General features: G+C 48.1%; 2 protein-coding genes across 6 annotated transcripts in view; one reads left to right on the forward strand and one right to left on the reverse strand.

Annotated features, from left to right (window-relative positions):
• LOC124209576 (midasin-like) overlaps nt 1-22,580 on the reverse strand; it is a 31,291-nt gene extending 8,711 nt beyond the window's left edge. For all 4 annotated transcript variants that reach the window (XM_046607613.1, XM_046607612.1, XM_046607615.1 and 1 more), the window contains exons 1-10: nt 22,005-22,580; nt 21,550-21,943; nt 21,403-21,486; nt 21,215-21,332; nt 20,982-21,154; nt 19,695-20,922; nt 19,326-19,636; nt 15,928-19,257; nt 15,420-15,548; nt 101-4,019 (exon numbers count right to left, since the gene is read on the reverse strand). In XM_046607613.1, coding sequence (XP_046463569.1) covers nt 101-4,019; nt 15,420-15,548; nt 15,928-19,257; nt 19,326-19,636; nt 19,695-20,922; nt 20,982-21,154; nt 21,215-21,332; nt 21,403-21,486; nt 21,550-21,943; nt 22,005-22,372 — 10,054 coding nt within the window. In that variant the 5' untranslated portion in view covers nt 22,373-22,580. The remainder of the gene's footprint in view (nt 1-100; nt 4,020-15,419; nt 15,549-15,927; nt 19,258-19,325; nt 19,637-19,694; nt 20,923-20,981; nt 21,155-21,214; nt 21,333-21,402; nt 21,487-21,549; nt 21,944-22,004) is intronic.
• Nucleotides 7,226-15,866, forward strand: LOC124209584. Of its 2 annotated transcripts, none has more exons than XM_046607632.1 (5): nt 7,226-8,461; nt 10,992-11,286; nt 12,301-12,638; nt 13,197-13,830; nt 14,729-15,866. In XM_046607632.1, the coding sequence occupies exons 1-4, from the start codon at nt 8,280-8,282 to the stop codon at nt 13,822-13,824; spliced, it is 1,443 nt and encodes a 480-aa protein (XP_046463588.1). In that variant the 5' UTR covers nt 7,226-8,279; the 3' UTR covers nt 13,825-13,830; nt 14,729-15,866. The 2 variants fall into 2 exon arrangements, with proteins under 2 accessions (XP_046463588.1, XP_046463587.1); XM_046607631.1 differs by having other exon boundaries at nt 13,197-13,820.
• Nucleotides 22,581-23,417: the final 837 nt, after the last annotated feature.

Genomic DNA, 23,417 nt, shown 5'->3' on the forward strand with positions numbered 1-23,417 from the left:
ATGTGGAAACTTTAAAACGAATTCCGCTGGATGATGAATGGGATCTCCAGCGTGGAAAATGATGACCAAGTTTGCCGTAAGCTTCAAAGTTTACTCTTACCGATTAGTCGGCGATCGAATTGTGTGCTCAAACAAGGTTCCAGCGTTGCAGTGATGCGGCCCAGCAGCGGGTAGCGCATCGAGAACCCTCCGGCGGATGAAGACAATGTTACGTTGGCAGTCGATTCGTCCGATGTGCCAATAAAGATGGAGCGAGCCCAGCGGAGTAGGAGGGACACGTGTCGCTCGCAGATGAATTCTTGGTCCTGCTGAGTCAACTCAAAGTCGTAGAGATCGTCCTGTTCCGGTTCTTCCATCTCCATGGCCACCGGACCGTTTTCCTCTTTGAATTCCGATTCGTACGACGGGAAAAACTGTTCCAGTGCCCGTTTTTCCGCTTCGGCGTCGCTCACTTCTCCCTCGTGATGCACCGTGCGACTCTTGTAGAGACTCTCCTTCTCAATGTCACGCTGCTTCCGGCGCTCCTCCGATGCCGCCCACGACGACACCAGCGCGTCGAGAATGGCCGTCTGCGTGCTCCAGGCTTGCGGGTTGATCCGGCGCGCGTGGAACGAGTATCGCTCGACATCTTTCAAGGCGGAAAAGAGAAGCGTCTTCTTGTTTTGATTCCGATCGATTGGGTGATGGAACACTGCGTCGAAGAGCCGGCCTACATCAGTCGACGTGCAGAGTTGCGCCTGAGCCAACACGCCAGCGGGTTGTTCCGCCGCCAATCGAGACGGGCGATCAAACAGGTCAGCGATGGAATCGCTCCAATCCAGGGTGTCGTCGCCGAAATCTCTCCTCCAGGCCGCGCTCTTCACGTTTCTCACCAGCAATTCCGCACCGTGAATCATCTGAGCGATTCCGGCCAAAAGTGGGACGACAATATCGGGATAGTCGATGTATTTGCTTTTGAGCGACTGATAGAAACTGCGCTGGGCAGCGAGCCACAATTCCGCTTGAGATATGATCATGCTGGACTCGTCCCGGCCGCTTTTGAATTCTCGCAGTTTGTCGTGGAGGGCCAGCACCGTTTGGGGTGAAGCCACGGAATTGACGTAGTGTCGAATGTCTTTGATTAGCTGCTGGAAGAGCGACACTTGGGGGCGCCAAGTGGGTTTGCGCGTCTCCTCCTCGTTCAGCTTCGAGTCGAGTCGCTCCTTCTGACTGGACAGGTGGCGCACGTGAGGGTGTTGAGTTGCGATAACCAAATCACCGCCGACAACCAGTTCGTGATGCAATCGATGGACGCGCAGAAATTGGTCCACCTTGTCGGCTTCGCGTCGCCGCAGAACGGCCTTGAGTTTCCGCTTTTCGACGGGATCCACTTCGTCGCCGGCAGACAGGAGCAAGCAACGGGCGAGCCCCTGAAGGAGCCAGAGGGATCCAACATCACTGGGCTGTTCCACGAAATCAGAGGCGCGTCGGGTGGTTTCGATGGCTTGTAAATTCACCCCGCAGGGTTTCCAGGAATCGAGGCTATTTCCATACGGGATCCGCAATGCATGACAAACACCTTGAATCAATTTCTGAAGCGACTGGACGGCCAGGCGATGGTCGTTGAGCAACGGATCAAAATCGGCTCGTTGCATCTTGTCCGCATTGGTCCAGAGCATTTCCTTGAGCGTCTTCAATCTTGCCCGCTTCTCGTCCGATTGGCCTAGCTGCACTTGACCGTCTCCCTCCACGACGTTGGCGGTAGTCAGAGAGAAGAGCGGCGAAACGGCCTGGTATTGCCCGCGACGGCTCCACGACATTTGCGTCACCATTTCCCAGTGAGCCAAATGAGACTCGATCCAGGGGAGCGACCCGGCCTGAACGAGAGCCGCGCTGCCAGTGGGTCCAGCTGACACCAACCCGCACAGGGAGTCGCAGGGCAGGCGATAATGTCCCAGCATCAAGACGTGATCCATCAGAGACAGGAGATGGAGCTGAGCGGCGCCATCTGCACTTTCCGTTTTCAAAGAGATGCGATTCAGTTCACGTTCCAGTTGTGTCAACTTGTCAATATCGCCTTCGCACACGACACGGGCGACGCTGCGTACCAACTGGGATCCTTCCGCGGAAGCGACGACGGCTGGCAGGCAGCAACTCGACAGGACGGACGAAACGAGACGTGCCCGGTGTGAGTGAGTTTCGTCCAAAAACGGTTCCACGTTCTGTTCCAGCCATCGCCGCAAGCGTCGCGATAAGACAACGGCTTGGCTATGGTCCACTTCGGCAGGCATGTTGAGCGAAGTGACGGGGAAACGCCGAAGCAGTTCGCAAACGGCCGGGACCGTCCGTTTCAGTAGCCACGACCAATACTGGGCCACTCGAGACAAAGTTGTTTCCAGCTCATCGCCTTCCACGGAGAGGGCATCAACGTCCAGCATGTGTCGTCTCATTTCGAGAGCTTCCATCAGGTCGATCCAATCTTGGTTGGTCAGCCGGACTTGGGTGGAAGAGAAGAGCAGTTGAATGGCATGATCCAGTTGGCTCAGGAACCGAGGAACGCACACCAGGAGCTTATCGGGGGCAGCTTCTTCGGCCAGGGTTCCAGCTTCGATGGCCCGACTTAGATCGGCCAATGACGAGCCTTGTGATTGAGTTGACGATCCAGTCCTGGAAGCGTTCCACGCTGCCCAGAACAGGGCCAAAGATATCCGGTTGTTCACGAGGGCCAGCGAGTCTTCGACGCTCGCGTCGGCGTTGAAATGATGACGGCACACGTTGCCGAACCAGCGGGGATCCCACGGAAGCTCAGAGGCATGTTCCGGCAGCTGGGAGCGGAGAACGTCTCCCATCAGGGCGCTGAGTGTTCCAGCCGACATCTTCTTGGCAAGGCAGTCTTTTCTCCAGTCAATGTCTTTACCGCTGGCCGTCAGATAGAGGAAAAGGACGGCGTCAGGGTGGACATCCGCATCGGCCAGTTGCTGAATTAAAACGGAAGCTTGCCTGGCGCGAGCCAAGGCGGAAGACAGTTGAATTTGTCGTGTCGAAAGGGCACTGGCGACCGGACGGCGATCGGTGGGAGCCTGGCCGACAAAAGCGCTCTGCAAGAGCGTGGCCAGCACCAGACGGCCAGCTTCCTTGTCCTCCGGCGATCGAATGTTTCTCAAGTACACTTCGGCACAAGTGTCGTCGAGGCATGAAAGCGGATTGGCCGTGGTGAACATTTGCAATCGCTGGGCGGTTAGTGACGCCGCCTGAACGAGTTCCGTCAAAGTGGGCCGTTCGCCTGTGGACAGCAATTCGCGACACAACCACTGATGGAAGTGGAGAAGAATCTGTTGCAGCAGGGGATTCGTGAGTCCGGCCAGACAGAGGACCGAGACTAAATCAGTGTCGGAGTACTCGAGTTCTTCGGAGCCGGGCAGGAAGAGTTCGATGCCACGATTGCGCATCGCTCGCGAGATCTCGCCGTGTCGGGGATCCATGGCCAGGAAGAGCCGAAATTGCGGATGAGGTTTGACGACGGGGATATTGCCGTCGATGACACCCCGCTCGCTCAAAGCCAGATGGCCGCCGGGCTCCAGGAGTCCGTTGAGTCGATCGAGAACCGAAGAGCTGCACAGGTTGACGTTGTCGACCAGGAGCCAATGGCCGTGACGCAAGGCCTTGACCAACAAGCTGTCCACCCATTCGAAACAGCCTCCGCCGCTGCTGATTCCGGCGACACGGTTCGACTGCTGGACAACCTTAGCCAGCTTGGTTTTAATTTGTGCTGCTACGTCAGTCAGTTCCGCGTTGTCATTCAAGAGCTCCAGTACTTTGCCCAGCAGCTGGGCACGTCTTTCAAGATGCTGCGCTTCTTCGACCGTAGTGCGAACAACCTCGTGCGAGTCCAGCGATAACCTTTTGTAATTTTCCCACGACTCGAGCAGTGTCACAACTGACGGATTCTTCACAGATGATGCGAGTCGACGGCGGACAGCTCGTCGGATAAGTCCGTCCACTTCGGCGGCCAGTTCCTCCAGAGTGCGATTGACATCTCCCTGTAAAACGAGCAGGAAAGATGACAAATGTAAACAAAACCATTAGAAAGCAGCTGGCAAAAGTTCTCATCGAATACATGCATCATAATGCATCATATTCTCAACCCTCCTGAATGAGAAGGTCTCGCCTCCTACTCTTCTGTCACCAATCAATAAAAAGGAGAGAAGCGCAAAAGAAAAAGAAAAAGGGGGAAAAAACTAAAAAAGAAACAGGCGAGTCTACTCTGAATGTCACGAGGTGATACGCAATCAAGAATTGGTGGTCGAAAGGACATCTATTCTCGTCCGGCAAGTCAGACAAGCCAGATGAAAAATCACGTCTCCCCGGTAAAGGGAGGGAGCGAGCTAGCGAACATAAAAACAAAAACGACAAAATATATAATAATATAAATCATCAGAAAGGGCGATTCACCGGCGCGTACAATCGCAGATAACGACCTCACCGTCCTACTCGAAATAAAAAATTCAGGAAAAGGGGGAAAAATAGATGCAGACGGGCATCATATTCTTTATCTTCCTTCTTCCAATAAAAGAAAGAAAATAAATAAATAAATAAAACAGAAAGGCACACACACACACACAAAGAGAAAAAAACAACTTCGGTCTGACTGAGCAAGAAGCAAGAAGCTTCCTGCGAACGGAAGGAGGATCAAGTAAGTTGGATGGAGGGTGGGGTTTGGGTGGGTGGTCGGACAAGCTAATCTATATTAACGAGTGCGCACCAAGCTGAAGAGATTCGGTTGACTTCCTTTTCTCGCTATTCGTCAACTCTGCCAGTCTACACAAGAGGATTATCATTTGATCAGGACGCCGGACATCTCTCCAGCTGGATTAGAAATGGAAAGGCGGAAGAGGTGGGAGGAGGGGAGTGAAAGAGGAGAAATAATATTATTAAACAAAAGTAGAAGGTTAAAGAAGAAGAAAAGTATAATCATAACAAAAATAAGAAAAAAAAGAGGAACGGAATAATAAAGTAGAGCAATCTTTTACGAAGTCTTTTTTTTTCCCTTTCGGCTTTCGGCTGTCGGGCGAGTACACGAGACGGAAATTTGTCTAGTCTTAAATCACGCAACAGGGGGAAGTGAAGGAGAAACAAATCCTGTGGGCCGGATGGATCCAGCCGCCCCATCCATCCTTTGGGGGGATCAAGTCGAAATATATTTCTCCCCTTGTCTCACATGTGGCGAGCCTAGCGAAATAAGCTCGCGGGTATTTGTCCCAATTCTTCAAACAGATGACCGGACCGGGCCCGAGTCCGATTGGGTCTCTCATTCTTTCTCGGACTGGGGCGGGGCGGGGCCCATTGCTGCGGCGTTGGCCATGTCGGATAGTATGGACCCGGATTGATCCAGCTATGAGCTGCCTACTCACACAGACAAGAACTGCGGCAAAAACTCGCATCACAGAAAATTGGATGTCGGCGACTGAAGGTAAGGCGAGACTGGAATCAGGCAAATACAAGAGGCTCCTAGCTCCTCCTAACTCTCATCGTTGCACTGTCTCTCCCTACCGCCGCCGTGGCAACGTCAAAATCTTTTTTGTTAGATAACAGTGGCGCTCGAGCAAGGAGATGAAAAACAAGCAAGAAAAGAGGGGGGGGGGGCGACAAAACTAGAGGAGAAAGAACCATCCGGGGTAACCGGAATCTAAAAGATTTTCGCCGTACTGACTCGACATCGCCCAAAGACAAAGCGATCCGCATCTGATCCGGCTTGTAGTGACTAGTGCGACAGTTGGCTAACGATAAGCTACGCACAATAAGGCAATGCCAACCGTTCCGGCCGGAAGGAAAGAAAGAAAGGGCAACAAAGGGAAGAATTTTCAAATGAATAGCAACGAGGTTTGCGGGATGTGGGGGTAACGAGGACGGATGAGGAGATGGAGGGTGGCGGCCACGTTAAAAAAGTTTGGGCGCCAAACTTTTCTGAAAGATGACGTCTTCTCCCTGCTAGTCGAACGTGTTTCCCATGCAGCATTAGCATTTGCCGCCAATTCCTCCACATTGGCAGTCATCGGCTCAAAGTAGTTGCGGCCCAATGCACTCAATAAAATCTACCACTATTATACGTCAGCCCAGAGGAATGGAGGAGAAGAGGAGTGAAGGGAGGAACATGCGAAATCGATTAGCTACTTCCATCTCAAAAGAAGAAAAAAAATAAAAATAAATAAATGGGGGAAAAAGAGAAAAGAAGCTATCGAAATAGTTGGAGGAGGCCATTGGGGAGGAAATGGGAGTCCGGGGAGAGAAAGCAAACGGCGGTGAGTGAGAGAAATAGGAGGCAGGCGAAATGTACAACCAGAAAGAGAGAAAGAGAGAGAGAGAGAGTGGTGCGACGGGTTCGAAAAATGGGCCAACAATATCTCGGCGAACGCGCAAAGTGATATACGCGGAAAAAGACTGAAGTATAGCGGAGAGCGAGAGTGGGAATAATAAAAGAAAATGATCTACGATGGCGCAATCGTGATCCTTATACAAGGAAAGGAGAGCTCCCAGTCTGCAACTACTTTGCGCTACATCAACAAAATTTCCGGCAGAGCGCACCCCCACAACATTGTCAAATTGGAGAGTCATAAATAAAAATAAAGACAAGAGAGAGAGAGAGAGAGGCCGAGTGGGAGGACGGCAGAGCGAAAATAATAATTCCGGCAGAGGCACGGGGCGGAATATTAGAGAGCCGCAATGTCAAAATTGCAATCGAATACATCACGCTAATGTGCGCTTCACATGGCAAGGCGGAAACAGAGGCAGAAAAGAGACGGCCACTCCTCCGAATGGGGAAAAGGCAAAAGCGCAAATAAAGCGGACGTAAATCCAGCCCCCCCCCCCTCCTTCACGGGATTCCTTCCGGAAGCGGCGGCGGCGCTTCCATTGTGCACATGTCATTAACAGCAATGAGTTGGAGGCAGAAAAGAAAAGCATTTCCCCCCTCTCTTCCGCCTTCTGCTTCTTTCAACATTTCATACAAGAGACGAAAATCGAGACGCGACCGTCGGGTTTCCCTCCTTTCCTCGCAGCCGCAAAGTACCGCAACTTTTTGAGAAAAAAAGGCAAAAGAGCCAAAGAGAGAGGCGGATGATCGGAGCGCGCGCGCGGAATCGCGATGGATGGATGGGTCGCAGCCCCTCCACCGTGAGCACATGCGCCTGCACCAACTCCTGGCCAACGAGATTCTGGCTCAAAAACTCGCCTCGCTCTATCTGTCTGCGTGTGCTGTGTTAGTCGTCGGCAAACGTCCTATTCAGGATCAACAGAAACGATCCGACTGTGGTCCCCCCTCCATCCATCCAGCCGCTAGACAAAACTCGACCATTTGCGCTCGTCCGCTTTTCTCTCGCTCGCTCGCTCCCTCTTCTCTCTCTCTATCATTCTGCTGGAGCTGGAAACTTCGCCTGTGTGCGTGCATGTGTGTTGGTTCTTTTACAGCCGGATTGCCACCACCGACCCGAGTCCGCCGCCCACATCACATCGCAAACTCTTGAATTATTAAAAGACAAACTGGATAAACAAACATGGACGTGGACGACACATGGGACTTGATATTCTGAGCCGCCAAAGAGAGTGACAGAGAGAGAGAGAGAGCGAGAGAGAGAGAAAAGGCAGGACTTTTTTTTTACCTTTCATTTTGGTTTCATTTTTGTTTTAATCCTTCAACCGAAAAAGGGCAAAGAAAAAAAAAAGGGAAACGCGTTGGATATCAATTGCATCAGAGACGCAGGAGTGACAGTGTCCGTTCATTTTTCATCTAGTGAAGGCGTGAAATTTCATTCGGCGCTCGCTCATCCCTCGGATGTGGGGTATTCCCGGTGACTGATTCCGCCCATCCATCATCACATTATTTTCTTCCCATGTCCTAATTTTTTTTTCTCCTCCCAACCCCCCGTTCACTCCTCTTTTAATTTTCACATTTGCCCCCCTCAGTTCCTACTTACCTACACATCACATCGGTTGGCGTAAACAATCTCTTGGCGCTCGATTCCGGATTTCTCCTAGAAGAAGAAAAGCCTCCCCCCTAGGCCTTGCCTAACGCGTCTCTGGCCATTCGAGTGTGTAATAACCCTACATACATTACAAGCAACTAACGAGCGGCGGTGGCAGAGATAACCCTCCCACCCCACCAAACAAAAAAACAAGGTCACCCAACAAATAGAGTGAACGGGATTGATTGATTGATTGCAACTCTGAGCTCGAAAAAAATACAAACAAAAACCAGAAGGGGCTGAAAACAGAAATTTCTTAAGAAGAAGAAGAAAAAGAAGAAAATGATTATCGGGGCCAATTTGCGATTTGGTGGCAGCGGCGGGACGACAAACGGAACGAGGACTTTCAACTGTCCGGCAAGCAGTTCAACCGAAGCCAGCCTCCTCTATCTCATCGCCGTTCTAGGCGTCGTGACCAACGTGGCCGTCATGTTGCTCATTCTCGGGCGGGCGACGCTAAGAAGGTTCTTGACTTGTTGTTCTTTGTTATTACTTTTCTCCTATTTTGTGTGTGTGTGTCTAACCATTTTGCTAGCAAATATTGAAGGATCCCCGCTCATCCATTCATCCGCCCAACAACCCATTTAATCAAGATGCAAGACGGGCAGCTAGAGGAATCCATAAAAAAACGGGCATGAAAAATGGCTAAAGACGACTGAAATGAGATTGATCTAGAAAACAGACGACCCCCTTCGGTCCAGTCCCCCGACTTCTTTGGCCGACGCTGGTCGGTTCCCATGTTTACTTTCGCTCTTCTCTTCCAGGAAATACGGAAAGGAAACAGGAGGGGGGCTCCGTGTTCTTTATTGACTTATTAATGATGCCTAGGAAAGATAGGGTAAAAGAACCGTCGAATAACTCGGCTTTTCTTCCCCCTTACGTCATTGTCCTTCTTCGACTCTGTAAAGTGATAGGACAGCCTTTGGCATTTAATTTACGTTGTTTTGTCTTGTCCGCTGGTCGGTAAAGCACATACACAAGCCGTAGTGAGCGGGCTCCCCAAATTCCCTTTCTTTTATTTCTCTTCTTTAGTTCAAAAAGTCGGACCGCCTTTCAACGAAACCGTCTCGGCCGGCGCCGCGGTGTTTACGGATCGTGGCGCGGATAACAGGAAGCGGCCAGAGCGAAAACGGAATTATAGTTTCAACGATGCTGCTGCTGCGGCCCTCAAGTTTTGGACATTGTAACGCAATTCCCCGAGTCCCGTCTCGTTTCTCTTTCTCGTCTGGTTTTGGCCAGCAGCACTAGCAGCAGCTGAGGCACAAGAAGAACCCCCCTCCCAAGAAGTTATAGAATGGGCATCGATCGATAGATAGGCAAGAAAAGAAAACAAGACCTGTCTCTTAGTTGTAGCGACAAAACAATTGCGGGGATAACAGCAACACAAAAAAATAAAAGTAAATAAAAAGACGAAAGAGAGAGAGAGAGAGAGAGAGAGAGAGGGGAAGTGATCGATAGTCTCTCTAGCAAACTCAACAACAACAACTAGTACAACAACCTTTATCCACTATGACCGGTTGACCACGTACAAAATACAATAGTTGGTGCGCCTCCTCCCACTCTCGCCTAGCTCCCCAAACGCATTCACCGAAAAAGTGAAAGCCAAATAAGATGAACCTCCAACGAAAGAAAAAGACTTGGCGAAAACAGCACTCACCAAACTATGACTCGCCTAGTAATGGCACCACTTCCACGTAGTAAACAAGACAAAAGATTGCCATCATTCCGCTCTACTACCGAAATATCTCGGGAGTTTTACGGGTGCGAAAAAGCCACGCAGACAATAGCGTCAACAACATGGGGAAGAACATGGAAATGAATAAATTTTTCCAGGAGGGGGAGTTGGAAGGGAAAAGCCCAGTGGTAACCCTTCTCTGGCAATCCCGATACAGCCCGCGAGTTTGATGAGTTCCAGGGATTACAGACGCCACGACCAGAGGGAGAGCGGCGGTGACTTTAATAGACCAATGTGTGCTGAGACAGCACGCACATACTCATTCTGTTAGGCATGCAAACACAAAAAGCAGACAACAACAAAAAGTTAAAGCCCAATGCTGCTGCTGTCGCCCCACCACTCTCTCTTTTTCTCTTTTCCCCCTTCCCTCCTCGGCGCATCATATTTTATTCCGACTTAATGTGTCTATTTCCCTCGCAAAGCCACACAAAAGCCACACAGCGCTGGGCTCATTCCATATGCAGCGCTACGAGAGAAGAGGCCTAGACAGAAAAAAAAATGGGGAATTTCATTCCATCTTATCCCGATTCGTTTTTCTCTTGTCAAAAGGCGATAGGGCTACTTGAAATGGCATTTCTTCTTTAAGAAAAAAAAAGGAAGAAGTTGCAGTCAAATATTGGCTTATCCTTATTTGAATAACCTGGGAGATTCGCACGGCGAGTTGAAAAAGGGTGGAGGGATAAAATCTAATCCAATCGTGAGAGACGACAATTGCGGACGGACAATAGCAACAAAGTGTGTGGCGTATGGTGAAAGGTCCGACCTGTCAATATTGTGAGGCCATCGTAAGGGAATTGTGAAAGGGTGAATAATGAAAAGAAAAGCAAGGGGGGTGTGTGGGGCTGCCCCAGTAACTCCATTCACGCAACTCGAGGTCTTCTAAAAAGTTATGTCGAGAGTAATCACGCGGGACTTTCCCTCACACCGGCGTTGTGCAACAATACGCAAAGACTCACAAAAGAAGCGAAAGCAGCGGGAGCGAAAATGAAATTCATTTTTGCACCGCGCCTACAGCCTCCTCCCTCCCCATCGCCCAGCTTCTCCCAACATAATCAACTCGGCAATCAAGAATAGAGCGACAGGACAATAGCGGGCGCCGTCGCCACCGCCGGCTAAATTCGTTCAAAACCTCTCACAAGAGTCAGACGACTAAATGAAAAATAAAAAACGACGGGGGAGGAGGGGGGGGGAGAGAAAGAGAAAAAAAGATTTGCGTCATGTTTAAGAGTTGTTATCATTTCTTGTCATGTGGGGGACAGATGGTCGCAGGGTTTGATCTTCCACCAGGCGGCCGTCGACTGCACGAGGGCGACAATGCTTTTACCGTTGGCTTTGAGCCACCATTTCTGCCGGCCCGTGTCCCAGTGTTCCATCTTTGAGACCGTCTTTTTGTTGCTGGCCACCGTGTCGGCCGTCAACCTTTTGACGACGGTCCTCAACGACACGCCGCTCATGCCCGACGACGACGGAATAGACATCGACTGGCTCGTCAATTCTCCCGACACGTCCCATTGGCTGCAAGACGATGAAGACGACGAAGACGGGCCCACAAAGGTAAAACCTAATACATCTTTTTAAAAAAGAGTCTCGCGGACGACGGCCGAGGGCGGCCCTCTTTACAACTCTATCCATTGTGCATTCGACTTGGCACTTGGAAATTGTCTTGTTTCGGCACACACATATATCTTTCTCCGTTTCCCTTTCAACTCTTCTTTTCTCTTCTAACTGCCAATTTCTTGTTTTTTTCTTCCTCTTTTTTTTTTTGTCTTTCGGCGAAAGAGAGGGAGGGAGGGTGGGCTGCTTCAAAGGCCCTTCGCCACTCTGGGCCCGATCGTCGCTGATGGGGGGCGCTCCACAGGACTGTTGATTACCCAGTTTCGACTGGAGAACACACCAAATGCCTTTAGATAACATTGGGCCGTGTTATCTAAGAAGAACGCCGAGCCTTGGGTTCGTTGCTGGTTCCTCTGTGTCGAACACAAGGATCGATAAACAATGGCAAGCCCAAACTCTCGGCAAGAAGAAGAGGGAAGGAGGAACTAGATGCAGCAAAACCAATGCCGATGCCAACGGCAAATAAATAAAAGCTTTCCTTCCATCTCTTTTGGCGTTTGCTTCTTCTTCTTCTTCTTTTTTGACTTTCCCTTTTCTTGTATTTTCGCTTCCATCCACAACACAAGAGTCGATAGATGAACCCACGACAACAACCGTGAATGCACGTTTGCTAAAGCGCCGAACGAAGGCGTCAGACCGGAACTAGACGCACTCCTTGATGAGCATCAATCTTCTTTTTACCCTTCTTTTCATCCGTTCCTCCCGTCTATTTTCACTCGCTCCGGTGCAGACATCATGTCGTAATGTTCAATGTCTTTGCGGGGTCAGGGAACATGTCTTCAAGGGGGAACTCGGGGGGCAAAACTGGAGGCGGCGACAGGGGGGTCGTAATTACCCCCAAAAGCGATAATTAACTAATTGACTAACTAACTAACTAACTGACTGATTCTTCTCCTTTTGGGGCTTTTGATTTCGTTTTCCTTCGGGTTTCGATGGCCTCGATTACGTCTCCAGCATCCGGCGCTGGGAGGCGACGGAGGCTTCAGCGCCAACGTCGGCGCCCGCCTACTGGACGCTCCGCATTGCGTCCTTTTCGGCATCACCATGATCTGGTTCGCGGCCATTACCGTTAATCTGGGACCGACTTTCATCACGGGCGCCCTGGCCAACCACGTCGAAACGACGCCCCTCCATCCGGCCTGTCCCCTCATTCAGACGCCCTACAGGCACTACATCGTCAATTTGCTGTGGGTCATCGTCAATTCACTTTGTCTCATTCTCACCGTCACGCATCTCTACCGTCTCCACCGCGACCTCATCCGATCCCGAAAACAGGCCGTCCGCGTCACCGGGTACACAGCAACGAAATATTGCATGACTTTTGTTCAACGGGGCTGACGCCGCCTCCCCCCCCCTTTTCTTATTTCTGACATTGCTCCAACGGGCTAAATGATCTGGAAACAAAAAAAACGCGGGAGGAGGAGGAGGGCCAGGGAAAAGATGCAAATGATGATGCCCCCCACTTATTATACGAACGGCGAAGAGACGTCACGTCATTCAAATGAGTTGTCGCATCTTCAATAGTAGTGGCAACTGCAAATCGATTCCTTTGACAGCGCCAACTGGCGCATTTTAAGTTACTTTGGGAGCAATCGCTGGTGGATTGTCGTCGGCAACTTTTCCCTTTGTCAAAATAAGAGAAAGAGAATCCGTTTCTATTTTTTACTGTGTTGACTTCTTCAACCGACTTGGCGCAATGTCAACTTATCCCAAAATCCTTTCATCTTTCCTAACTTTTCTCTTCTGTTTCTTTACATTAACTCGCGAAAAAAACAAAACGGGCGAAATGCTTCCCTGTGGATAATGACGACGACGACGACTGAAAAAAACAAACAAAACAAAACGAGCAGAGTGGTGGCAACGGTAGCCGGTCCAGCCGTGGCGGGCAATACGGATGACAACAGCAATTTCCACAAACTGCTGAGACGACTCGAGTGCGAGGGTTTGCAGCGCATTCGCATGTTCACAACCATCTGCATTGTTTACGCTCTCTTTTGGGGCCCGCTCTTTTTGGTGGTGGCCTTTGGAAGTCGAGCGAGCGAGGAGGGACGCGGCCTGGCTTCCGTCGGACCGCCCAAAGACCCTGCCTCCCACCAGGTCACGCTCTACATCTGTTTCGCTCACGCTTTCATCAATCCCACAGTCTTCCTGCTCCTACATTCTGGTCTCAGAGAAGCTGCCTGCGCCGTTCTGTCCTGTTTCTTCGGACGCGACTGCCGGAGCGGCCGTTCCGGGCACTCGCCCGATTCGGTCGGCCACTACGGTGGCAACGGGCCGGACTCCTTCGGCCAACGCGGCCACCACTTGCAGCCGCAGCAGAGACGGCCGCCGCCGACGCTGGCCGGACTGGTAGACTACGACCGCATCATCAATTTCAACGGAGCGCCAAGTTTTCTATCGCCGGTTCACACGTTCCCGCCCGTCCTCGCCGCAACTCCGTCGGCGGCTTCAACGGCGGTGGATTCTCGGCCAATGTGAGTCGTCGTGAGTGAACTCGACTTATTTACATAGCCGACAAATTTTTCGGTCAAAGAAATAATAAACAAATAAAATAAAAAGAGGAAAAAGGTTCTAGAGAAATGCTGAGCGAGTGCAATGGACGATCGATACAGTCGAGAACGCCACCACAGCCGCCGCAGGAAGCGGTTTCTTGCCGTCTTCAATACGAAAAAAAAATATATCAAAATAAACTCTATCCGAGGGAAAATAAAGAAAAAAAGAGGGAAGGGATGAAGGGAGAGAGGGAGAGAGAGAGAGAGAGAGAGAGCACTCGGGCTTCACTCGATTGCGGCCAAGACCAAAAAAATCGTGTCGCCTGTCAAGACATTTGACGTACAAAAGCCATTCTAGATCCCCACCCAAAAAAGTTTGAGTCATCGAACTGTAAAACGGGCAAATTCAATTTTGGAAAAAAGAAAAAAAAAAAATTGTTCAAATATATGAACACACACAAGATGCTGACGTTTTCTTTTTATAAATACACCATAGACGTTTGGCCATTTATCGTGCCCAGCGGTAAAAGTCAATACATAGTGGTGGGTGGCGGTAGTAATAGAAGAAAAAGGAGGGGCTTCCCGCTTCGGGCTGTTAACTTCTCTTTCGTAAAAAACCCAACGCATCAAGTAATGAAAGGGCTAACTCTTACATTGTTAAATGCACTTAGCTGTTATCGAGTTCAAGCGTATTACGTTTTAACGAGAACCAAATTTACGAAGCGGAGCAAGGTGGCGACTCGATTCTTGATCATATTTTGTCGTTTGACGCTGCGAAAGGGACTAGAAATGAAAATGTGGGCGATTCCTTCTTCCTCTTTTTGTTTTTGTTCCTCTTTCCTTCTGTTAAATGGTTGTTTCTGTCTGTTATTTACATGTGTTGTGTGTAGGGAGACGGTCATCTGACAGTCAAGATGAACGACCCAAAAGCCGGATCAAAACGACCCAAATCATCTTCGTTTACGAAACAAAAAATTTGAAAAGAAACGAAGATGAAATGGAAACAAAACAAAGAATTTACTTCTGGAGTTTCGCCCACCTAGAGCCGGCCCCGAGTGTTTCCTTTATCTCTTTTTATTTTCCAATTTTCCCTTTCATTCTTCATATTTAAGGTCTATTTCGATTTACGCGCTAAAAAGAGGAGGGAAATGAAAGGTTGAGTCTATAGGGAGTCGGGGAGGACCTGATGGACCGTTTTTGACACTTGGCCGAACAGATATCCGACATGTTTATATACTAAATTTAGAGAGAGGCAGATATCGATCGGGGCCCAACGGCATCACCAGAAGCAAAAAGCAAATCATCCAAAAAGCCTTTCCCCAATTGGTAAAAAGGGCATGAAGAAGATTCAATTCCTTCATAACACAGTAGCCGTCTCGCTGTTTTTCTCTATTTTCTCTATCAATTTCTCCATCTAACTTCCTCTATTCCAGCCCTCGAGATTTAATATAAAGGCTGAGCTCTTGTAACAACAGCACCAACAACAACCATAAGAGACAAGAGGGGAAAGAGAAAAGGCGAAAGAAAGGAATAAAGCGAAAAGAAAGAATCCATTTTGATTTGGAGAGAATGCAATCTTACTTGTTCAAAGCCTCCTAAAAGTTCAGTTGTATCCATAGCCGAGTTTGTATTCAAGACGTCGAGGGGATGACCGGTTAACTGGGCTACTAAACGCACCAGACTCGTTTTCCCACTAGCTCTCGGGCCAACCTAATTGAATATTTCATTCCAAAGTTTGATCTCAATTTTTCAAGTTTAAATTCCATTACATAAAATTAAACAACAATCAAAAAGATTAAAAAAAAAACAGTTTGTAGGCAATTTCCATGGCAGTTATGAACCCTTCCATTTACTCAATGCATTATAATGATTAGTTCTGTGCTTATTTCCGGCTTCTTTTTTGGTTGAGTTATTGAACAGTTATAAATCCATCTGTGAGCAGTGTGAATACAAATTGCACTTACTTTCTTTGTTCGGGGATTGCCCAAACTTGTAAACTCAAAAAGAAAATACATTTAATGCTCCGTGGTTCAAGCCTTTGCTAGTCAATTACAACACCCATTAAAGAAATGAAAAGTGTTCGCCTTACCAAGATGGTCATCCAGTTGAGAGCGATGCAATGCATCATGGACTCGAGTGGTCGTAAATTTCTTTGAAGGATCAACAATTCATGGCCATCGATTAAGTCACCGTGATGGCTCCCTCGAGGTAAAACGGCACTACCAACTTGGATCCAACTTTCTGTCAGGTAAACGTGAAGATCCTGACCGCGGGGGACTGGATATTCCGGTCCAAAGACGCGTTCGTAAGTGTAGAGCATCGTTTCACGGTCTTGAAGACTTCGCATCCGGTCGGCGTAGATCAAACCAACAAATTGGCCAGGATTGGAAGATTTGCTGCACTGGACCGCTTCGCACCAGCGGAAAACGTCACGCAAATTAAACTCCCAGGGTCCACCTCTCAAGCCCCATTGGCCCGATTGCGTCACTTCTTTCACGAGTTGCTCGTTGAATTCAACCATTTTGACGATTACGGCCGGATCGATTTCTGGATAAACCGAACGGGCTATAAATTGCAGATCGTCTTTCGATAGAGGATCGACGTAGACTTGGGTGAATCGATTGAGGAATGACCTGGGAAGGCCTTTGCGTGCTCCTCCTTGTTTGAGCGGATTCTGACAAGCGAATAATTTTGTCATTTGCGGTTGGACTCGGAAGCTACGACCCAATTCCGGTATGTAAAGTTCACCGCGATGATCCAAAACGGCGTTCAAACCTTCGAGCACAGATTGCGATGCCAAATTGAGCTCGTCAAGCACGATCCATTGGCCTTCTTTGAGAGCACGTAACAGCGGTCCGTCTCTCCATTCAAATCTGCCGCCCGTTTCGGATCCTTCGACGGGCAAGTCAGCGCCAAAGAGGTCCGATACGTCCGTTTGTTCCGACAAATTGATTCGGACAAGCTCGTGGCCTGTGGCTTCCGCTAAAGCGGCCACCAAACTGGTCTTGCCTACTCCAGGACTGCCTTCCAGCAGGAGCGGTTTTTTTAGTTGTAAAGCTCTCAGTAGACGGACGAGATTAGCAGATGTACTGGGTGCGTTGAATGTGAACGAGCTCTGAGAGGTCGGTTTCGGCCCAGTTTCGATGAAGAAAGGATCAATTCCAAATAGTCCTTCTTGAAGTTTGACAGTAGATCCCGAAACTGAACGACCCATGAGGGCTGCAATGTTCACTTGGGTGCTGACAGGCGCCGCAAGTCGACGGATTGCCTCTTCGACGACGGCCCGGTTACCCAACGAGTCTAGGAACACCAAGCAGGCTCCATGAACATAGGCCGAGGCCGGATCCAGTTGTGTCACTGCGTTGATAAATTGGACCCACGATAAAATATCACGAATGCTGACGGTGGACTTCCTTCCCGTTTCGGACTTGGAGAACCATTCAACGAAGTCGACAATGCAAATGGCTATGCTTAAATTCTGGCCGTCTACCGTCGTGATCGACTTCCGCTTGAGATTGTGATCGGCAATGTCGATAATATCTTGCCTGTCTCTCGACATGGGACACCAAATTTCCGTCAAGCGATTTCGGAGGGCAGGAGACAGTTCTTTCTTTCCGTAGTCACCACCGGGGTTCATTGTGGCCAAAAACCGGAATCGATCAGCAGCTTTGATCACTTCAGGTTCTCCAGATCCGGCCTTTTCGGACAACAAAAGACTTCGTTCTGGTTCTAAAACGGAGTTGAGACGCTCCAACACACTGTCGTCAGCTAAAGATATTTCGTCAGCAAGGAAGTAATGGCCTCCAATCATCGAAAGTACGAGCGGGCCGTCGACCCATTCAAATAGCCGATCGACAACTCCGCTTTCAGATTGTTGGTCCTGAAGATTTCTGACAGGCCTCAGGCCGCCGAGGAAATCGGATCCCTCGCTGTATTGATGACAATTGATAGTCATTAGCTGGCAGTTCTTTTGACTGGCGAGATATTGGCAGACGCTCGTTTTACCGCAGCCCGTGTCACCCACTAGCAGTACAGGTTCCACGAACCGGAGCGACTGTCCGACAAGGACAGCCAAACGTCTCAGGGCGAATGTCCAGACGAGATGATCAAAACCTTCCAGTTGCTGGAGGGATTCCAGGATAGGTCGAGTGACAGGAGATGTTTCGTTCGATAGAGTGAAGAGTCGCTGCGGATCCACCGTCCGTTTGAAATGTTTCCCCAATACTTCGCGGATGACTAGGGCTTCTTCATCTTTACGTACACGTCCGGCCAGCACCAGGTAACCCTCATCAGCTAAATGTTGGTCCCAATCGTAGAAAGTGGCCGCACTGTCAGTTATTGCTAAGCGGTAGCGCTCCGCCCATCTGAAAAGATCTCGCAATGTCATGAAACCTTGTTTTCCGGCAAAGGCTGCACTTCCTCTCCGGCGGAGTTGTAACTCTCCCATGACAGCCACACAGCGCTTGCAATAGGACGGGGGCATGTCGCATCGTCGGTGCAGGATGGTTTCCAGTTCTTGAGGTGGGATATCGTTAAAGTGCAGCTCGACGAAGCGATTCCGGAACGCTCTGCTCAAGAGCTTGCGGCCTCCATAATTCCCGCCGGGAGGATTCTGTGTAGCAAACAACAGGAAACGCGGATGAGCTTTGATTGTCTCTTGTGTTTCGGCAATGAAGAGTTCACGATTGTCGTCCAGTAAACGATTAAGAGCTTCTAGCACTTCGCTGGGGGCAAGATTTAACTCATCCAGAATTAGCCAATAGCCTTGACGCATGGCATCCACCAGGACGCCCTCACGGAAAATCAATTTGCCCGTAGTGGGATCAGCTGTGTAGGAGCCCACGTACTCCTGCAGGTCAGTGTGTTCGTGATTGTTGACCCGGACACACTTATTGCCAGTTAACTGGGCTAAATATCCGATTAAAGATGTCTTGCCAACAGAGGTTTCGCCCTGTAAAAGGACAGGCAAACGACCGAGTGATACTACTCGCACCAAATCTTTCATGTTGCAGCGGACAGAATCTGTCAGGATGTAGTTCTTGGCTTCGTGGGGTTCCAGATCACCTTTGGGTATCCAATAGCCTTCGACTTGAATGGATTCCGTTTGGCCCTTCCATAATGGCTTGGGTTGAATGAGTGCCTGGCCCATGACCGATTTCATGTTCTTATTGCCAACGACGTGGCGGACAACTAGTTTTTCAACGATGGGATGAGAAGATCGATCCAGTTGGGTCAAAAAGCTCAAACAGAATGCTTCGTAAAGGGAGCGAGCCACAGTCCCGCAAGGATTAGAAGCTGCCACAACCAAAGCACGACACAAAGTCCGCAGGCTGAAATGCGGTTGACGTCCAGTTCCATCGGCAAGACTACGGAGAGCCTCCCCACGGATTTCAAGGTAAAAGCGCACAATGCCTTCAATCTGCAAAATAAATAAAAAAATAAAAAATTACATCAGTAACAAGTACAATTCATTTGGTTCACTGTTACCTGCAGAGCTGTCAAATTTAATTCTCTTAAGTAGTCCCCGATGAGTGTAGCCAAATCATGAGGGCTGCTAATCTCATCAACAACGAATTCGGTAAAGCGAGAGCGGAGTCCAGTAGGCAACTGCTTTTTACCGACGTCAGTGGCCGGATTCATGGCCGCAAAAAGACGAAAGTCCGGGTGCCGCTTAATAGGTTCGCGATCACCTCGTTCCAGCAGGAAAAGGGATCCTTCGTGGCTTTCTAGCAAACCTGATAGACACTCTAGTGTCTCAGCTGTCGCCAAATTGATTTCATCCAGTAAAACCCAATCGCCTGCAGAATTTATAAATATTAGCACCAACACCAACTGTCATCTTAATAACTGGACTACCTTGTTTAAGAGCTTTCACCAGGCTTCCTTCGACGAACGAGAAAGCAAGAGCGCTATCGGCGTGTCGGATTTGTAGTCGAAGTTGTTGTAGTTGGAATCCGAGCTGCTCCCAAGCAGGTCGAAGCTCTGGTTTACAGCGCTGAACAGCCGATTGCTGGCTGTGCGTCATGAGTCGGAGCAAATCGGCCCATCGTCGGTTGGCAAAGCAAGTGGAAATGTGCGACAAAAATTTCGCATTTTGCTGCAAGCTAAAAGTCTCCTCAAATAGTCGTTCGAATTCATGGCGGATCGGAGAAATTTTCCATTTTAAATCGACTGGTTTGTAGCCACCAAGAAGGTCGGCACTGTCGCTCTGTTGGTTTAAATTGATGACGAGAAGTCGGTGACCAAGAAGCTGGGCTAGATATTGCACGGAAGAAGTTTTGCCTGTTCCCGTCTCTCCTACTAGCAGGACTGACTCCAGTTGACGGACGCAGGCCGCCAATCGTTCCAGAAGCACCGAAGAATTCCTCGTCCATGAAAAAGTTGATTTCGCAACAGTGTCGTTGATCTTGTATCGTTTAAGAGAAACTCGACCGATGCCCACAGAATCTTCGGAGATGTTGAAGACTGGTTTATAGGAGTTGCAGTAAAATTCTGCTTTAGCTTTGATCATATTCATTTTGGCGCCAATTTCTTCTGCTAGCTGAAGTCGCCGGTCGCCGTTAAAGACGCTAGCAACAAAGCAATCAAGAGCGTCTTGAAATATAGACAGCTGCGAAGTAATAGAGGTCAGCGAAGTATTGTCCAGTCGGAATTCTGCTGCAATGCGATTGCACCATTTGAAAAAGTCGCGGGGAGATAAAGAGCGGTCGTTGACGGTTAAACGAGTGTTGGATTGGTTTTCGTTTAGCAAATAATAAGCGTCTAGTAATTTTTCGGTGAGTGGGCTCAGTGATGGAAAGCGTGAGTCGATGACAGTCTGGAGCTCGCTTCGTGACAGAGGTTCCACCACAAGACGCCTCCACACTTTTTTAAGCATGGTGGCAGCATTGGTGGCCTGTCCATCAAACTGTCCGTGGGTTCTCTGGGTGGCAAATAACTGAAAGCCGGGAGCTGCCCGGATAACATCACCATGTCCTGGAACATTGAGTGTCAGTGATTCGACGACAGGAAGTAGCATGGATACCACATCCATTGGTGCATAGTCAATATCTTCCAATAATAACCATCGTCCTTCCCTTACAGCCTATTTTACAAATTATCTTTTTAGTTAAGGGCCAGTGACAACCTTGATTAGAATTTTACCTGAGTTAAAACTCCGGCAGTCCATACGAATTCACCCGGTATGTCAGTTGAATGGTATGTACCCAAAAGTACTTTGGCATCTGTTTGATCACCCAGTTGAACTTTCAACAGTCCCTGATTATGAATCGTTCTCCCAGTTAAAGAAGAAACGTGTTCAACCAATGTTGTTTTTCCTGAATTTTTAAGATGAAGGTAATGAACATTCATAACGCAAAGTAAAAATTCAATCTCACCGCATCCCACTGGTCCGGTGATGAGAACAGGCAGATTGGATGTGATTGCAAGGGCCAAATTTTGAAGGTGGCTGCGTGTTGACGTCACTGGGACGACCATCTCACCTTTACTACGTTCCTATATGGAGCAAGACGACATCAGTAAGACTTACCATAACAGCACTATACACAAATCGAGATAAACTTACCTGAGAAAAGCATGGTAACAGCACACCTTCGACATCAACGATTGCTTTGGAGAGAATGTTTTTGCTGATCTCGCTAGTTATTTTCTGCAATCAGATAAACATGGTTAAGGATCAATCCAACTTTGTACTATAGAATTTAATAAATACATCATCTTTGATTGTTGGTCTGATTTCTTCTTGAAAATCCTCTTGTTTGACAAAATATTTCAAGCTAAATGTTCTGTTTTCCTCTTCAGAAACACTTTGCATTACAAGTTTCAGCTTCTCTAATTCTGAAATGCTATTTAGTCTGGCAACTGATTGGCAGACAATCCATCTGATCTCAGGATCAAAGTGGTTGGAAAATTTCTTTATGAAACAAGACCAGTCCCACATTTCCTTGAAGTGCTCAGGAGCTGCTTCAAGTAAATTATAGCTAGACACACAAAGATCTAGCTCTGAAACTTGTGATTTTCCTTTTTTGGGTTTTTTCTGTGGTGGTTCTGAGCCAGACTTTGATTGGAATGGCGAGGGATTGGTCTTGAAATATTGCATCACAAATCTGTAAAAAATCGAAATATTATAATAAATTAGGTACAAAATAATTTATTTTAATTTATTACTGTAAAACTCCTTTGTTTCTGGTAATGAGTTTTCCAAACAAAGCACACATAAGATGGTGCTTTACATCAGGTGACATCTCTATGCATGATGCCCGTTGTACTAGTTCAATAAGAATTGGAGAAAATATTCGTACAATGTCATCCAAAAGTGAAGACTTTTCAAAAAGAAGCAGATGGGCCACGTCATCCAAGCATTTCTCCACAACAAATGGGCTCCACTTGGGCATAGTCAGGTAACTTGCTAATTTATCAAATTCTGGGCTGCTTGAAGCGAGATCTACCAATTGTCGCAAGGCCACTGACACGGAAAATTTCGTTAACTTCTCCATATCAGTGCAATTTGCGGATTCTTCTGTTATCACTCCCATCTCAAAATTGTCGAAAAAGACGGCAAAGCCGACTGAACAGTTTGTGAAAAATGTCCTTAGTTTTAACCAGAATTAAAAACTTGCGATTTACCACAGCAAAAAACTCAACCTGCTGAAGTGTGGCTTATTTCGAACACGTGTGTTGGAATTTCGTCTGCTAATTCCCGATCTTCTATCGCAGACGAAGCTTGCCAAGCTGTTCCTTTTCCACCCACCGTCCGATAAAAAGGCGCTGGGAAATTTCCTTTCTTGGTTTCTTTTTTCTTTGATTTTTTGTTTGAACTTTGAAGAAGCTATGCAAATTTTCATCAAAAGAATTCCGTACTATTCCGTTAATCTCTCAAACACATGCAGGACGACAAATTGCGGTTACAAATTTAAATTATCTGTACTTACAGAATCGGGCAAACGTAAAATTTTTAATTTAAAAAAATGATAAACAAATTTCACAATATTCAAAGCAGCTCGGTCATGGGGGAAACTTTTTAAAGGGAAAAATATCACCTCCTTTTTTTTCATTTTAATACTAAATTTTTTGCGATTAAATTTGAACCAACAGAATTTAAAAAATTTTAATGGGAACAATTTATTTATTTAGTACGATAGGTGGCATTGCATGCACTGAACTTAACTGTATTTCCCTTAGGGCAAAGGACCTTAATAATGACGTTGCAGCACACCTGTACGTCCTGTGTTACGTTCACAGTGAATTGAAAGTAAAAAGACCTATGCATTAAAGGTAATAAAAAAAACGTGCGTGAATGTCCTTGAACTGCAGTCTGGCGACATATTGCCAGAAGACCGGAACGATCGAACGCGGACTGCCACGTTGCAGTCGTTTTATTCTCAGGTTGTCAGCACAACGCCCTTCGTTCGTTCCGATGTAAACTTCTAATGTTTGCGAGGCAGTGGCTTAAACAACAATTACATTACTTCAGTGCCGTATTAGTGAGTTTTGACAGCCGTCTTCAAACAGCCCTATAATTTACAGACGACGCTCTCTATATATGCCTACCTGTAAAGTAAACAAACTTCAATAGCGCTA

Source organism: Daphnia pulex, chromosome 12 (genome assembly GCF_021134715.1).
Source record: "Daphnia pulex isolate KAP4 chromosome 12, ASM2113471v1".
In the NCBI taxonomy this organism is placed as follows: Eukaryota; Metazoa; Arthropoda; class Branchiopoda; order Diplostraca; family Daphniidae; genus Daphnia; species Daphnia pulex.